We start from the raw sequence: 18,095 nt of genomic DNA on the forward strand, positions 1-18,095 counted from the left end.
CTCACTGCAGTTTTCATCCATGCTAACTGCATTCTTGGTTATGGCATTCAAAATGTTCTCCAATTGAAAAAAAAAACACCAAACCAACAAACCCCAAAAGTGATTACCTGCATTAGAAACACTGTAGAGTCCCTGCAGTTTGAAACTCACTGGGGAAAAGAAAAAAAAAAAAAAAAAAAGAGAGAGACCCGAGAAGGATTCAGTTGCTCAGTGCTTTATTTCACAAAAGAATGGAACATCTCAGCAAACGTGTAGTATCATACTTTCCACATATCAGCAGAGCCCAGGCAGCAGCGAAATGTTACTGTTCTCTATGCTTTATTGGGTGTTAGAAGGAAAAAAGTAAATTGAGCATAATGTTCAACTATAAATACTGTCAAATACATCCCTGGTTTCAGTCTGTTTTAATTAAAATAGATCTTATGCTGCCTCCTGTTGGTCACCTACAAACAGAAACATCTAAAATTAATCTCCACATTAGGAACTGCAGTCAGCACACTCTATAGCCTATACCTTACCTACTACTCTATACTAACCAGAGGAGGTAAACAGTTAGAAAACTGTTTATCACAGAATAATACCATAAATAAATCTGACCCAGAAAAGGTACCCCATTTTGTAAATATAATGAATTTTTAACAGCAGTAAACTGACTTATTACAAATGTATTTAGAATATAAGAAACAAATTAATTAGTCCTTAAATAATAATCATCGGGTCTTTGCAAACATAATCAATAAACACCTGAATAATTGATATTTATTATAACAAGTAAACCAGTATGATAACATTACCAAAGTGCCATAACATTTTGATAGCATTCTTTAAAAATTAAGATCATCCAATATAATCATCACTGGATATTAAAATCCCACATACAATATATATTATCTTTGTGTATATTATACTGGTCATGCTTATAATGTATTCTGTGACATAAAATAGAATACTATTATAAATCTTTTGGTTACATCATTTAAGTGCAAATAGTAGATTATAATTTTACATGCATTTTGTATGTTTAAATATCACTGTATTTCAGTGAGAACATACATAATCATTAATCCAGTTACTATTTTTAAAGGAAGGTTCTTTTCATAAAGCTTTGATTCAAAGAGCTTTGAAAAGTCATAAAAGATACTAAAAAACTCACTTTGCATTAATTTTGTGACTTTTGTTTTTAATTGCATAAATGCTCTGTAGACTGAAAAATCTGTTTGATCCAGACTACAACAGTTACTCATGCAAGTAATTCATATTCTTTTCTGTAGTTCACTGAGATTTCTTACCTCTTTAGCAATTAATCACAGGGTTTGGAACGTAGGTCCTTTCTTCTATCATAAAGCCTTGTTTATAACCATGACTTTCTAATACTTCTGCTTCTTCTGCATTCAGTTCTGCTACCAGATTTAATACTTTATATGTGAACATGTCGTAAATGATCCTTTTTCCTTCTGTGAGAACTGTAGTAGAGGCTTACCTGCCTAACTGCAGAAAATCAGTACCATTTCACAGTAACTTTTGTGTAAGCAAAGCTAGGAAGTAACTGACGTTACTACATTATTTCCTGATCACTGAGTAAGAGCTCAACTCCCTGTGAAATCCATGAATGATTTGTCAAACTGGGAACTGACATTAGTTCCTGCACAAGTATAGTGTAGAATATTAAAGAAGCATGTCTATTTTCCCAATTCAGCTTCAGTCAGTATACTGTATACTGAGGAATTTCTCACATACGTCATTGCTCTGTGTGATGTCAAATGCCAGAGTCTTACAGCAAGTAGCTGGGTGGAAGACTGCCAAAAAGATCTGCTGTAGGGAACAACTTAAAGGAAAGAGCATCACCTCAATGACTCACTCGCTTGCTGTTTATGTGACCCAGCAATTTGGTCATGACAGTGGCAATTAAAACACCCTTGCAATTCTCTAGTCTCTTCCAATTTGCATAGCTATTTATACCCATGTACCACGGGCATATGTTATTTTTCTCAGTGCATAAATTGCATACTCATATTACTCAGGTATAAGCGCAACACAAATACACAAGCAAAGGTGAATTGGGCCTTGTATTCCAATGATGTGACAAGTTGCAATAATTAATGGTTAATGAAGTCTCTATGCTACCCTGAGTAGCTTCATTAAAACTACCATTTTCCTATGTGTTTGGTTTTTTCCCATTATTTCAGTAAGTAGGAATAGTATTCTTCCTCTCTCTACTCAATACATTTGCTTTGCACTAACAGAAAGTAGTTGTGTCCCAATATAAAAATACTTGCATTTCTGCAAGGTGATTGTAAAGGTTACCTAGCTATGTTTAGTTAAAATATGATTTGGAGTCTTATTGTGAAGAAAAAAAAAAAAAAAAGAAAAAAAAAAAGAAAAAAAAAATGTGGAAGTTGCCTGAAATACTGTAGCAAGCTACTTACTTCTACAGAACTGATACACATATTAATATACAGAAATTACTGAATGGAAGGGTCTTGCTCTAGTAACATCTTGTCCAAATGTACATGATTTTATTTTACATACTTATGAAAATTGTTATGATTAATATTATCTAAATTTGTAAAGGTATCTGATAACAAATTACAGAGTCAGTCACAGAATTGGAACCTTCCATTGTTTACTGTTTAAAACAGAAGCCTGTTCTAGGCAATATTAAGCTCTAAGCATTAATATTCAGCTTGGGTTTTGCAAAAAGTACATGCAGTAGTGATGTGACAATGAACTTACCAGCTGTCTCAAAACATATGAAAGATGTCTCTGATGCCTCACTAAATTTTATTCATTATTTAAACTACTTGGAAAGATGTGATTAAATGTTTAGAACCATTATTCTGTCTGGCAAAAGACAACCATACTGCTTTCACAATACTTATATGGAACATAAGGGCTCTCAGTGTCTTATCTGGATACCTGGTAAGAACGGAAATTCTCAGGCTGTGGAAGATTACAAATTAATTTATGAAACCTAGCTGATTTCAGTGTCCTCCTGTCAGAAAGAAGACTGACTTTGTAAGCATGAGATCAAATTTACTTCAGAATGTATGGCTAGACTAATATTAGTACTAAAAGTCCATTAAAATTTTAACATTATCATAGTTGACTACTTAAAGTTTATCAAGCAATATATTGTGTAGTGTTTACTGTGTAATTTTTTAATATCTAAAAATACAATGAAGTTCAAGATAAAGTGTTTTAATTAATTTAAACCACAGGAGATGATTTCTCACCTCTGAAATACTATTTACTATTGACTTTTAATACGGGGTTGTAGTTTTGCAACTTTGTATTTGATGTACGACAAGATACAAACTTTTCCCATAGTTAACGGAAGCAACAGCCAGGATTCAGTTTACAGCTTGCTGCTGTAAGCAGCCTAGTGACTGCTTAGTAGGCAGCACTGAAGAATTCAGAGATGAAGACTTCTGTTAGAAAACATCCTGAAGTGTTTTTTCTTTAGTTGAAGAAAACACATGACTGAAGCAAAGATATCACATGAACCATCTGTCCTGTATAAATCTTACCTATCCTGCAGTATGTTATTGAAATTTACTTTGCCACAGTTAATGGGATGGAAACACAAAATAAAGCTACTACTAAGGCACAAGGATGGAGAAAAACTGGTAAAACTGAAGAGCTGAAGTAAGATGACAGGAATTATCAGTCTCTTCAAGTTAGATACCTAGTTTTAATACTGTGAAGGTCACTTTGTCCTTGCTGAGGTCATTGTGATAAGTTAAAGCTGACAATGAATTCCTCTTACAGGTTTATGAACATAGAAAATCTAAATAACACTAATGAAAATGGTTTTTAAGCTTCAGTTACATAGGGAAAACAGTATCACAGTCAGTTTTCTCAGCAATTTGTCTGTTGGGACAACTGTGAATATTACAGAAATAATGACACATATTACACAACTAATTCCTCATGAATATTCTTTTTTGAAAATTAATATAATTTTGAAAATTATTCTGATAATTATAGAGAAGAGTTGTATATAAAATTGAGTATATAATACTGTCTTATGTAACGACTAGCATGAATGACATTTTAATCGAGTCTTCCAAAAGCAATCCTACAGCATTTAATCTGAACTGAAAATTTAAACAAACAAAGACATATTTCTCCATCTGTAAACTAATACTTAAAAACTGTTCTACAATTTGTGCATTTAAATAGACTTTTTTGACTTGGGAGTTTCAAAATTCTCCAGAGCAAATTGTCAGTACAGGTGACCAGGGGTCCCTATATCTATTAAACTGAATGACCTGACAGTAAAACTCAGTTAAGGCTCTTGGCATTGGTGAAACTTCTTCCCACTCAGACCTACTACTGTGGTAGACTTGAACTTCATCTGTGATTTCTTCTGGAGCATAATCACCACCTAGTATATAAATTTTGTCTTCTGTCCCAACTGCCCCTGCATTAAAGCCAGCACATTCAAAAGACCCTTCCCCTTTCCAAACACAGGTTTCTGGGCAAAAACTGTAAACCTTGTAGGTGGAGAGATCGCATATGTACAATGTACAGTTCACTGGAACAGCTTTGATTAGAGTTGCATGGAAAAACTGCCCAAATTCTGCTACAAGCTCAGACCACTGATCAGTCATAGCATTATACTTAAAGAAACAGTCAAGGGATGGATTAAAGGCATCAGTAATCTCTACTTCTGAGCCAAGGACATAAATTATATTCTGGCATGCACTTGCTTCTGGATAATAGATACCTCTTGGTAACTGGCTTACAGATTTCCAGTCTTTGGAAAGAGGGTTATAGGATTCTACATCCAAAAGACTCCGAGTTTCTTGAGCTCCTCTGGTCTTTCCACCTATTACAAAGAGCTGATTTAAGGTTACCACAGATGTGTGCATTGTCCTCGGTTTTTTCATAGCTGACACGATGGAGAATTCATTGCTGACTGGACAGTAGCACCAGGTTTGGTCAGTGGCATCATGAAACGGTTCAGCAATATGAAGCCTGACAGTCCTATAACAATTACCCTTGCATCCTCCAGTTATAAATATTTTTTCTCCATAGCTAGACAAACTTGACCCTGGCAGATCAATCATATGAGTATGTGGTAGTTCTTTCCATTTATCTGTTTTGATGTTGTAGCAGAATGTATGTCTGTTTTCTCCATCTTCATCAGTTTTATGAACAAATATATATTTTTCTGTTGTTGAAGGACGTGCATCTGGAAACAATCCACTGAAGTTCTGCACACTTTTAACTGCATCATTGATTATTACTGAGCAATTAGCACTCTTAAGTAAGTGTTCTTCAGAATGCAGAAAGTCCTGCAAAGTCTTTTCAGGTAACTGGTGTAATCTCACTTTTTTCATCAAATTAGGCAGGTATTTCTGCCGTGTTTCTAAGTTGTGTTTGGTCCATTGGAGTACAGCTTTCAACACTGATTCTTCCTCAGGGACATTTAGTTCATCAGCCTCAAGACACTTTTGTAATATCTCAAAATTCATCTCCAAGAAGTCACTTGATCTGAGCAGCAACGAAAAGTGGTGTTGTACAAAATCTAGTGCATGATCAAACAAGCGGACAGACCCATAACTTTCTGATAGAGAAAGCAACTGTAAGCAATTCACAAGATCAATACTTTTTATTAGGAAGTCACTGCAAGCTTTGGAAAGGAGTGAAACTTGAAAGAATGACGACAGTTGGAAGAGCATTTCCACATTATCATTGGTTATCTCTGTTTTTCCTGTGTAAGCATAATCAAGAAAAGCTTTCACTGCCTTGGGTGATAGGTTACTAATAGTAACATTGCCATCATCTCGTTCTTTCATATTAACTTCAAACATGGCTCTGTGAATAGAATACAGAAGATAAACACACAAATTAAAGATTTAGCAAACAGATGAGAATACTGATGTGGAAGGAGACAATTAGGGACACGTAATAATGTGGGCTGGTCTAAAACAGGTCTAAAATGTGGAAGTTCTTATATGAACAATGAATTTACTTGGTGTGTTTGAAAAAAAAAAGATTTGTGATAACATATTCAAAGTGATGGCTTAACTAAATCATAGCACCTGTGTTTTGTATGGATTTTCACAAATGGTGATGAAGTCTGCAGCTCTCAGTGTGACAGAAAATGTGAAAATTTTCAGGACAGCATCAGTTTCAACTTTGGGAAAGAAAGCCTGATTTAAAAAAATACAAAGTAAAAAAGTCCCATGAGTTAGGTCATGCAATGTGGATGAGTACATACAATTATATAAAAAAAAAAACCACTTCCAAATTGCAGGCTGAGCAAATGGCCAGACAGATGATGGGTGTAGTCCTCAGAAATAAAAGTAGGTAAGGGACAAATGAGGAGAAAAAACACAAGGAAACTTAATTCTTGCTTTAGAGTTGAAAGAGAGATGTATGAGTACAGGCCAATGTCAGAGAAAAAAATGAGATTTTGATATGATTGCATGACACAATGAAACTGTGCAGAAAGTAGATTATGACTGAATACAAAGATGATGGTTGAAATTGTGGAATGAACTACTGACCAGGAGATTTGTGGAAATTTTATTACAACTTTAACTGCTTTATTCTAACTATGTAATAACATCTAACTCTCTCACACAATCTAACATGGCAAGATAAAATAATTAAAGTTTTATAAGTGGGTAAGTCCTGGCAACAGAATAGTGCTGCAATATCTCTTGCCCTACCCTCCCAGAAATTAAGCCTCAAGCTAGGATAGCAGTGGCTTCTGAATAGGACACAAGATAATAGTGGAGGAAGAGTCAGATAAATCATCAAATGGGAAGTAGAGAATCTGGATATTAATACATCATAGTTAATTCATATTTAAAAAAAGTGTTATATCATAGTTCAGTTATACACTTAGTATCTTTGTTGTATGGGATTTTTAAAATCTCATCCTTTGCTGAAGCCAAAGAGGAAAAAAGCCATCCCTGTGTACAGCACATACTCTTTGGGATGTGAACATCTGGTAAAGCAGGAACTTGTCTGACTTCCCAAACAAGAACATAAAATTACAATAAGATACCTGTATCCCAAAGACCTCTTTGCATACTAAGCGATGACCCTTATAATTCTTTACTCATTAACCCATGAGCTATGAAATATCTAATTAGGGAGTAAAATAGCAACTGAACAATGCTAGTAGAAGAAGATCAATGTAGGCAAAGGCTTTGACTCTGAAAGCTAACAAGTGAGGATCAAAATATGTTGCTGATTCTTTGGTTTACACAATGAAGCCGAAACTAAGAGAAGTCCAAAGGCCAAGGAAGACAAAAGGTGTTCCATTTCAAAATGTATGTAGTGGACCTAGGTACTTTTTATTCCTTGAAGGTAAAAAATGGGCTTTGCATTCCAGGTCAACTTTTGAATCTGATGGTTGCTATTATATGCCCTATCAACCGCTAGGAGCAGGGAGAGATCTCTCCTAGAAGATTTTAATCTGAAGAGTCTGTAGGTAATGAAAAGGACACATGCATTTCCATGTGCTTAACTTCAGTTCTAAAAATTACCACTGGAAGTTATTTCATCCTAGTATTTCTTTCTACCAGATGATCTCGGTGCTGTCGAGCAGTTAAAGACAAATGAAAGTAGTCCTGTGTGTCACAGAAAAAAAACAAGTCTGCTCCTACAGAGGAGAAAGTGCTCATTTCATGTGCATTTCTTCTTTTTTTCAGTAACTCTTAGAACACACCTAGCTATCTTCTGTCATATATGGCAGACTCACTTAGACCATGGGATCTTCCAGGACATTTGAAAATAACACTCACCTATGTATGGGCAACTGAATTGAGGCTATTAACTCATTCCCAAGAGTCCATTTTTTCATTGTTAGAGTCTTAGTTTTGTTTTGAGTAAACGCTATTCAGAAACACTTTCAGTGTGGAACTGCAAGTTTGAACCTGTCTAATAAAAAGGTTAGCAAGTCTTATTTATAAATTAATATTCTGTATGTGAATGAAGGCTGTCCCTTAAAAATACATAGCTTTAAGCACAAGAAGATCCATTTCAGGCTGAAAGACTGAAATCTGTAGTTTAGGAAAAGTATGTGTATCTGTTTAAATACCTCTGAAGATAATCTCTTCTATACTGACCACTCTTCTTGGACAAGAAAAAACAGTTCCATTGCGAAGTTATTTACAATTTATCCACGATTGCTCAGTACAAGATGTATTTGTAATCAATCTGTTACGTTTCACAATATAAATGTGTCAAAGTACATAGACTATCATATAAAAAGTTGAACAATATCCTTGGACATCTTCAAGTACTGTTACAGGCAACAGGTTAACTCTTAAACATACATAACCTGTGTCAGCTCAACCTAACAGCAGAACCACACATTTATGATTTGACACTTGTATTTCAGAGTTTCCATTGCTGTCAGAATCTGATTCATAAAGTCCTCATGACTTTCTGAAAATACAAGGAGCTGTATCTGGCATACCCTTAAAATGATGTTTGAATGCTGTGCTCAAAACTCTGCAGATATATGTAAATTGTGATAATTTTTTAACTTTTAAAAATTCTATTCCTTTCCTCCCTCCCAGAGAACTTAGAATCTATTTCCTGCAAACTCATGCCAAAATTAGGTTTACCTGAAAAAATCACTGCATGCAGCCAGTACGCAACGATGACAGGGAATTATTTCATCTTTCACACGAATTTTAAAATCAAAAAATATATTTTGTTCTCTGAACTTTTGTAGTACTTTTAGAATTTGTTGTCCATGACCTTCAGCCACTAAGGAATTGATTTTATTTTCAGGAACAGAAATTCCATTGCAAATAGGTCTGCTAATGTAATCCCGTTGATTGGCCATGTTTTCTTCAATCTATTCCTGAAATGGAAAAATAAGTAATTGATTCTACAGTCTTATTATTAAAAAAAAAACAAAAAAAAATCAGTATACCATAAAACAAACAAAGAAGTTCCCAGAATTGAATTTAGTTTGTATCTCATATGCAAAGTTAGAAATTTGTGTTACAAGTGACTTTTACACTGAATTTGATACTACTACTTTGTAAAATATATTTGCATGGTAAATTTTGTAGATTATCTGCCATATATCAGAGAACAATTCTGCAGATAATACCCACCTGTAGGAATTTTTTCAGTAAAGTCCACAGCACATCAAGGAGTGTGTTTAATTATCATTTAAGAGAAAGACTAGTCCTAGGCTTACCCTCAAAAACCCCCCAAATTCTTAAAATTTTATGTAAAATTAGGATGAAAAAAGAAAACTTTGTTACATAGTTTACATTCCAAAAGGCTGATCACTCTACATCTTGTAGTGGAAGGGAGACAGAGGTTATTAGACTGCATCCTAAGGGGATTCCCATGAGGCACTCTGGACTGCAATAATGGAATACAAACAACACCAACAGCCTGCCTGAATAACGGGATTGCTGGGGCTTACCAAACAGGGTCATTTAGAGACAGTTTGGGGACAGTACACCTTTGAGTGTTTAATCAGTTGAAACTGATTTTGTCATGTACCTCTAGTCTTGTTAGGAAGCTTTATGTTTGCCCACTCTGAGTTTCACTTACAGTGGTGTAAATTAACTGGCTTTAGAACACATTTAAATTTCCATCTCCCTTTCAGCAGCCAAGTTTGTTTTTTTTTTTTTTATTTTTTTGGTGAAAACCCTACAATGAAGTGTGTTTTTTTCTATAGTAAATTGGTTTGAACTATTTTTTACAATGAAAATATTTTATTCCACTTTGTCAACATAAAGAAACTTTAAACACTAGTATATTTTATTTAGACCTATTTAAAGAGCTAGTTATATATTGCAGATGCATAAACTGCCTTTACTGCAAATCTGAATCAAGATTGCCTATTTTAAAGCTTAAAGAAACATTCCAATTTTTTTTTATTCCAGGATTTTGCTTCCGCAATTCCAATTAAAATCAGCAACGGATAATGGCCCACCTGAATTGACAGGGGACAAAAAATTCCAAACAAAACCCAGAAACAAGAAAATACTGGTTTTGGTTTTTAATTTTCTGAAAAGGCTCATCTGATGACACAATACATTCAGAGCAAACTAAACCATCAGGCAGTCTTCTTCATGTGAGATACTTTAACAGCAGACTGATCTACACTTTATCTAGTCAGGGTAGCTCCAAACAAATAGACCTCCATGTCTCCTGGAAGAGAAGAGATCCAGTGATCTTGCTGCCAGCACTGGCACCCTTGGAGCAGGCATCTTCTCCTTCCCATGGCCAGACAATCTCAACGTATTCACTCTTTCCATTCTAAGCCTGAGGAACTAGGAAAATACAGAAGAAGAAGACCACCATTTATTCTGATAATGTATGGCCTCAGAAACCCCAACTTCCATAAATCATGAAACTTTTTCATATGCCAGAATTCTCTTGAATACCCTTTTCTTATGAATTTAAAAGCCTGCTCCTCAAAAGGCTGAATCTTCAAAACCAGAGTTGCTTCAATAACATTAGTTTCCCACATTTGAATGGAACTTTTTTTTAAAAGTAAGTGAATTTCAAAGTTTATTTGACATCACATCAAATAACACTTCTTCTAAAAGAAACATAAACCTTTCTGCAAAATTCTGGAACTGACAATAGATACTAGACATCTTTCTCCACTTACATGTAATTTCTATAGCAAGATCCAACCTACAACGTGCTTTCTGATGACGAAATTACCAATTTCAGTAATATCTATATTTGTATTATGAACATGGAAACATGTACTATAATCAAGTCGAACTATGCTATTTTAGGCAAGACATCATATGATCACTTTCATACAAGCAATCAATGTTTCAGAAAGTTTTCTTTTACCACACTATTACCACAAAAACTCTATTCCAGTACACGGTGCAGAGACTGTAAACCTCTTAATTACACATCAATTTATTAATGCTTACATATATTTGTTCTTCTGTTAAAATTGTTAATTGATTTAATTTTCCTTTGTATATTTATTCATTCTTACAACTATCCAAGTTGTAAGAAGTGTTGATTGATGTCCTCTCTCAAGTGTCATTAGAATGAATAATTGTCAAACTTTCCAAGGTCCACTTATAAGGCTGAGTTTCTGGTTTTCCTTATTATTGCTTGCAGTTTTCTCTTTACTCTGGTTTGATCCTCAATTTCTTTCACTGATACAAGATCTGTTGTACAACATTATAGTTCAGACCTCATCACTGTCTCACTAGACCAATTTCCAAGTCATCTAGTGCATCCAAATCCTAATCTCTAACAGCAGTATCTCATTATTTTCTTAAAAGCAAAATTCAGCAGTGTATCTTTAAAGTTTTTGTCCACGATTAAGGAATGTAGTAATGAACACTGTGCAACAACTTAGCCTAATTCACCCTTCTCTCAATTAAAAAAATACATATTAAAAATTCAATTTCCAGCTGTCTTGTAGCCAATTCCTGACTTACTTTATAATTTTGGTATTAATGTACCACTTCACTGAATCTGTTGATGATTTTATAGCCCTCCAAACTCTCTTAACAATTCAGCTAAAACTTGGTATGTTAAACAAGGCATTTATAATTATTTCATGCATTCTTCTACAAAGCCATATTAATTATCAGTAGGGTTTTTTATAAATATTTGATCAATTCTGACAAAAGGTTAAGAAACATAGGGGGTGCAGACATATGTTGAAGAGGTCTGCAGCTCAGGAATGCTGAGGAACACCCCTCCTTTTATTTGCTCCATAAACTCCCACAGGATTCCAATTACAAAGTCTGTCTTCATGTGGGTTACCAAGAACCAAGCTCCAGTAAATGGTGCATTAGAACCGGGATCTCTTACTTTTGCTTTTTAAGACACGTCTGTGTGCTGTTCAGCAACCGGCCTTGCAGCCTCTCCTGGAACATGACACAAGAACTGCTGTACGTGATCCAATCTCTCACCACTTGACAAAACCCCCCTGCTCGCATACTGGACCTTTACAATCTTGCACTGGCAAATGCCCCCTTAGCTATTAGCCTGCTTTTCTGAAAAAAAAAAAAAAAACAAACCCAAAAAACAACAAACCAACAACTGGTTGACAAAGACAACTGAAAACTATTCCAAAACTAAACTCCCCTGAAGTTAAAAGTTAAACATTGCTTATTTTTATTGTAAGACACCTCAAACACAAGGCCAGTTGCCTGCTACAGTGAAAACTGATACAAACTTCACAGTTATTAAGGTCAACCTCATATAACACGTGTGGGGAACATATATGTACCTCTCAAAACTATCTGTACAGGTCTCCAGTTGAGGGGCCAGGCATTCTGCATGCCTGACAGTCAAGTGACAAGCAATGGCCAGTCTGTGTAGGGCCACAGAGCAGCCAGCAGTTGAACAGAAGGCTAGGGATAGTAAGCTACTTTTGGTCATTATGATGGGTCAAATAAGGGACCACCTGGGAGCTCGGAGGGTAAGAGCATTCCTATGATCTGTCACAAAATCCAGTAATAAGGGCCCACATCTCATTAGTTGTGCTGTTTATAAGACTCCTCTGTTGTAGAAGCATAGCATGGTTTGGGTTGGAAGGGCCATTAGGGATCACCTAGTTACAAGCCTTTGCCACTTTTAACACTGTCTTTTTCCCAGGACACTAAGGGACAGAGCAGTCTAAAACGTAATGAGCTCATTGACCCAGATGCCAGGTAACCACACTGAGAACTCTGATAAGACCATAGTCAAAATATGAGATAGACACACGTTCCTCTTAGTATCTAAGCATTTGTAAAAAGCTACAAGAAAGTGTTTAACTGACCTTTATTCTATGCAAACAGCTGCCAAAACCTCACTGAATTTCTAGTGGAACTTTTCACTTCAACAATGCTAATGCTCCCTTTCCAAAGATATATAGAGGATGTAACATATTTATGATTGTCTTTTATTGAGCACTCAAAAATCCTTCTTGAGTGTTCTTATAATTCTGTACCTAGAAGACACTGAAATGTGTAATTTATTTCCTTATACTTTTCCTTTGGGAAGTTCAAATGACCTTTAGACATGAATTTAATAACCTGGATATATGTTGAATCTAGATATTACACTAGGAGACTATAAACATAGCATACTGTTAAACTCATAAAGGAGACCAAAAACATCCAGGACAGACATTTTCAGAACATACAGGTATACAATAAAATCATTACCACTGCATTACACCTCCTAAAAATGACTTTCACATCCATTCCACCAGATCTGAAACAGTAAAGCAAATAGAAGTGTGAAGGGACCTTTGAACAGAGATGAACTTTTGTTTGTGCAGAATCTTTTGTAGTTCCTACCAAAGCACTGATGGGAACATACTCACATAATGTACATATATTAATAAACACTTCTGCTGAAAAGATAGCCTTAGCTGCTACAACTGATAAATAAAATGAAGTTTACAGAAGTTTAAATATGCTAATGAAGTTGAGAATGGTGGAAGATGTGCAATTATTTCTTGGTGAATAACCAAGGAAAAGATATCAAACTAGGGAGAGAACGTGTAATAACAGTGAAGCATGAACACCCAAATGAGGGTCGAGAAAGATAGTGGCAAAGACACCAAACTGATCACTTTGTAATAGTGAGATAAAAATATGCATACAAATATGTGTGACTTTGAAATAGCCTAGGGAATTCTGTTTTGTGGAAGTACTGAGCACACATAAGTATCACACATAGCTCATGGCTCGTCGTACTTAGCCAGGAAAAGCCCCTTAGCGCTGTCTCTGCCTGACAATAAACAGAAACAAACCCTTGGAATGGGACTGAGGTTCAAGACTGTACCCAGCACAAGGGAGTGGCCATTCCAAAATTGCAAGTAACACTGTAGACACTGTAGACATAGGTAGACATTCTCTCCTCTTCCAACACGGCCGGCAAAACCAGTCTAAACTCAACCCTGATTTGGTACTTTATTATTTACAACCAATTGTAAAACAATCTATCTGCTTTTATCTGAAAGCACAATACAGCTGTGCTACAGCACTCACCAATTAAAAAAAATTAAATCTTCGTACTTCATAGCAGGTAACTTATGAGAAATAAATTGTTCTTTAATGGAACATTATGTTTATTACATGGCCTTCTCCCAGCTTGGATAGCATGTCTTACTAGGGACCAGGATTTTAAAAAAGGGAAATCTAAGAGCTGGTATTTTACAGAACACTTTAGGTACCTAGAATGACAGAATTAAGCACAGTGAAGACAAAGAAATTGTATAGATTTCTCTAGCGAACTTTCAGGGTTTTTTTTCCATACAAAATTTAACACTGCATTAATGTATGTTTTGAAAAGGTCAAGATCAGCATTCTAAGATCTAATATTGGAGGCTCCAATATAGAGAAGGGGACGTGCCCTGGCTTGTCTGACCCCTGCTGCTGGTGTTTCACCCCAGAGACACCTTTGGCTAGCTGGATGTCGCAGCTGGGCGCATGGAGACAAGCCCAGACATGCCGGAGCTCAGGTGGTGGTGGGATGGAGCTTCCTCTCGCAGAGTGTCCGCTCCTCAGGTTTCCTGCTGTCGGAGAATCCTTTAGGTGAAGGAAAGGAGTGAAGAAAAGGAGTCGGTTCTGATTGAGGGTTTAATCCAGAGCTTTTACTCTGGCCTGCAGGCCTCTGATTGTAGCAACAGCTCCAAAAGAACTCCCTGCAGGCCTCTGAATTCGGTCACTGCTCCATCAGAACTGCCTGGACCGCGTGGTTTCCCTCTCTTTTACCTGGGGGAAGGGAGGAGGGGATGGGTAGGGAGTCCACCAACCAGGTACAGGAGAGGAGGTCTCAAGGGACAAAGGACACCTGGATGGCCCAATGCCCCCCTGGGGGTGGAGGGCATCTTTTAAATCTGCCCAATCACTCCACACACTTCTGGAATGCCAGGAGTGACAGACAGTGCTCGGGGTCAGGGTGGGGAAAAGAGGAGTGATTGTGACACACCTGGGAGGACACCTTCAGGGGAGGAATCAGGGGTCCTGGGGAAACCGTTAAATCACACTGCAACAATCTAATGTTAAAAGTATTATATTATTGAGTCTACTGTATACCCATCAAGATGATTTGCTATTTTCATTCCTTGTCCATTCAAAAGGAGAGAAATTAATGACTTGTTAATAAATTTTAAAGACACCACTCTACACTGTGCATCTAATTTAACATTCATTAAGGTGAGTATAAGTGGAACACATATCTGTAGGATTTGGTGACACTTCTAATTACTGACTAAAAAGACAAGAGTGGTTTAAAATGTAATTAAACTATAAATACTGAGTACAAGTTCTGTGCTTTTATATTCCATTAATGTGTTGATTGTCACTGATTGCCTAAGATTGAAAGCACTAAGAAAATTCCAAGTTCCTGCCTGGAAATTTCAATGCAACTGAGTCTCACAGGTTTTTCATAAATAACTGAACTTCAAAGAAAAATAATATTCAGTCAATCATTTTAGGACAAGCAAAAAAAAAAAAAACTGCTCAGGACATTTTGATACATTTAATCCACAAAAATGACATTTATCAATAATAGATGTTAAGACAGTATTCTCAGGTGACACAGAGACTTTAAAGCTTTGTGTTCTTTAGAAGTGATAAAAAAATCAACATGGAAAAAAATCTAGCATGGTATCAGTAGGAAGTAAGGAAATCGCAGTAATTCCTGGAGGCATTCCCAAAGTGGAAGATTCCCACTCTTCAAACAGCGATCATTAAATGCATGTTCCCTGATAAACACATGAACCCACTAAGATAAAGCAGTAATCATTTAAAACAAGTAAAACTGGCAGGATTTTCTCTTAAAATTAAATTTCTCCAATTTATCAAGTTACTTTGCAAATTATTTTCTTAGCCAAAAATTATCAAGAACTGTAATTTTAATTTTCAGAAAAAGAAAAGGAATTAAAATGACACACTGTACTTCTAATTCTGCTGAAAATAACTGCAAATTCTGTAAAAGAAAATGACAGCTTTTAATGGCTTCTGTAGTCTGTCACTTTTGCATGTGAATGTGTTTTTTTTTTCAAAACATGCATGCAATATTGAGCATCTTTAGAGAATGATTTAGCATGCCTTATAATAAGAGCATGTTTTACTTAAAAGTGTGGGTTTATATTGAATACATCCTAATTACATTACATATCATACAATGCATCTTGAGCTTCCGTTTGCATTTATACATGAAGCTCATTAAAAAAAAAATTAATCCACTAGTGAAAAAAGTGCTACATGTTTAAATCTCTTAAGCAGAGAGTAGGGACAAGCTAAACCTTTCAATCAAACCAGAGGGGTTTTTTTTTGGAACTAGGTAAGATCCACAGTCCATTAGTATTACCATCTATCAGTATCTAAATATATAAATGCCACAATTTTCAAAGTGCACAGAACACGAAGTCTGAAATGTAAGCCTCAGCTACAGTTTGATATTGGTGAAGAGCATTTTCCTGGGATTTTTTCTTGACTGTGTTAAATCCTTCTCTGCTGTCAGTTAACTTTGTCTATGGGTTTGCATAATGCATAAGATTATGCCATTCCTTGCTTCATTAAATCATGGAGAAAAATAGGAATAATATTTTGAAGTAAGTCAAATACCCAATTGATTCCTTGATTAAACATTTTTTTTATTCAATGTTACTTCTGTGTTTAAAATATTTTGCGAAGACTAATCTATACTCAGCTATAACAGACTTGTTCAGTACAGAAAGACCTTCTGGCCTGTGCAGAAACAGCAGTTTTCCATATTAACAGTGCACTAGCAATGCTAAACAACAACAAAAAAGGAGGATTGTAACAAATACCTGCAATAATACAATTTTCAGCATTTTTGCATCATTTGTACATCGTCAATAGAGGATGGATGAAGTGTAAGTACTTCTATTGGCAAGCAACAGAAAGTTGGGTTGTAAATTTTCAGATAGGCCCTAGTTTTTTAGCTATGGCTCAACTCCAGAACCAAAGGGCAAGCAAATTTTTTACCTTTTGAGGACTTACAGATGGCCTATAATTGAGGAAAAATAGGAATCCAGTTGACAACTATTGGAATTCTCAACAGAACAGTGAGCACGGGATACAAGAGCCTTTTATTTACACAGATGCTTAGGAGCCAGAACGCTGCTAGTGATGCAGAGCGCTGCATCTGCTCTCGGGACAATCAGCTCCTCTTGATAGTCAATAAAAGACAAACAGAGCCCAGCCCGCTGCGACAGCTCTGCCAGGGGCCCGGACGGCTCTCCAGCAGGACTGATGCGCTGAGGGCAACACCTCAGCAGGATGTGCTGATGGCAGAGATGGGCCGCGCATCTCCTGTCCGCAACGGGGCGCGCTGCCACTAAGAACCACCTCCCCCGGCGCCCCCTCGAGGGTATAACCACCTGCCAGTGCCGCACAGGGCCGAGAGAGGCAGAATTTAGCGGGCAACTCCGTTCCTGTGCCACGGCCAGGGTTATGGGCCGCCCCAGCCTCATCAGGCCCAGCCCCGCAGCAGCGGCCGCCATCGCCCCCGCCCCGCCCGCCGGGGGACTGCAGCGGCGTCAGCGCCCCTACTGCGCACGCTCAGGCCCCCGCGCCTGCGCCCCGCGGCGGCTCCGTTCATTCTAAGGGAGGACTAATTCTGACAGGGCGGGCGGGATGGGGCAAAGGGATCCCTTTCCCTCACAGCGCGACCCGGCCGCCGCATGCGGCGCTCCCCGCCACTGCCGCCTCTCCGCAGGCGGCGAAGCGCCAATCCCCCCTGAGCGCTCCCTCCGAGCAGCGCACACCCACCTGCAGCCAACACCCGCAGCTCACCGACCGCTCTGGCCCACCTTCCGCAGCAGCCACGCCGGCAGATTGGCTCCTTCCGACGTCATTCTCCTGCTCCTTGCACTCGGAATGGCTCCGCCAGTCGCCACTCCAGGTGAGAGCCCGCCCATCTGTCCTCGCTGAACGACGCCGCGGGTGCAGCTCCGCCGCAGGCACCGCCTTTCCCCTGATAGGTCGCTACCTGGCGCATTCCGCTGTCACTCACAGGGAGTTCTGACATCGGATAGGTTATTGTTCTCGGGGGCGGGGCTCCCCTGCTTCCCGCACGCCGATAGGCTCCCGCCAGGCCCGAAGGGGCGGGTCACGGCGGCGCGGGGCGGGCGCAGGGAG

General features: G+C 37.6%; 2 protein-coding genes across 8 annotated transcripts in view; one reads left to right on the forward strand and one right to left on the reverse strand.

Moving 5' to 3' along the window:
- Positions 1-193: 193 nt before the first annotated feature.
- KBTBD3 (kelch repeat and BTB domain containing 3) lies at positions 194-17,849 on the reverse strand. 7 transcript variants are annotated; one of them, XM_053970231.1, is made up of 6 exons: positions 17,727-17,767; positions 13,140-13,188; positions 11,797-11,852; positions 10,139-10,271; positions 8,595-8,836; positions 194-5,823 (listed from the first exon to the last, which is right to left on the reverse strand). In XM_053970231.1, the coding sequence occupies exons 5-6, from the start codon at positions 8,816-8,818 to the stop codon at positions 4,203-4,205; spliced, it is 1,845 nt and encodes a 614-aa protein (XP_053826206.1). In that variant the 5' UTR covers positions 8,819-8,836; positions 10,139-10,271; positions 11,797-11,852; positions 13,140-13,188; positions 17,727-17,767; the 3' UTR covers positions 194-4,202. The 7 variants fall into 7 exon arrangements, with proteins under 7 accessions (XP_053826206.1, XP_053826207.1, XP_053826208.1 ...); XM_053970232.1 differs by lacking the exon at positions 11,797-11,852; XM_053970233.1 differs by lacking the exon at positions 13,140-13,188 and having other exon boundaries at positions 17,727-17,763.
- AASDHPPT (aminoadipate-semialdehyde dehydrogenase-phosphopantetheinyl transferase) overlaps positions 17,738-18,095 on the forward strand; it is a 30,853-nt gene continuing 30,495 nt past the window's right edge. The window contains exon 1 of the mRNA XM_053970237.1: positions 17,738-17,859. The gene's annotated coding sequence lies outside the window, so the exon portion shown is untranslated. The remainder of the gene's footprint in view (positions 17,860-18,095) is intronic.

The sequence above is a fragment of the Vidua macroura genome, chromosome 2 (genome assembly GCF_024509145.1).
Source record: "Vidua macroura isolate BioBank_ID:100142 chromosome 2, ASM2450914v1, whole genome shotgun sequence".
Classification (NCBI taxonomy): Eukaryota; Metazoa; Chordata; class Aves; order Passeriformes; family Viduidae; genus Vidua; species Vidua macroura.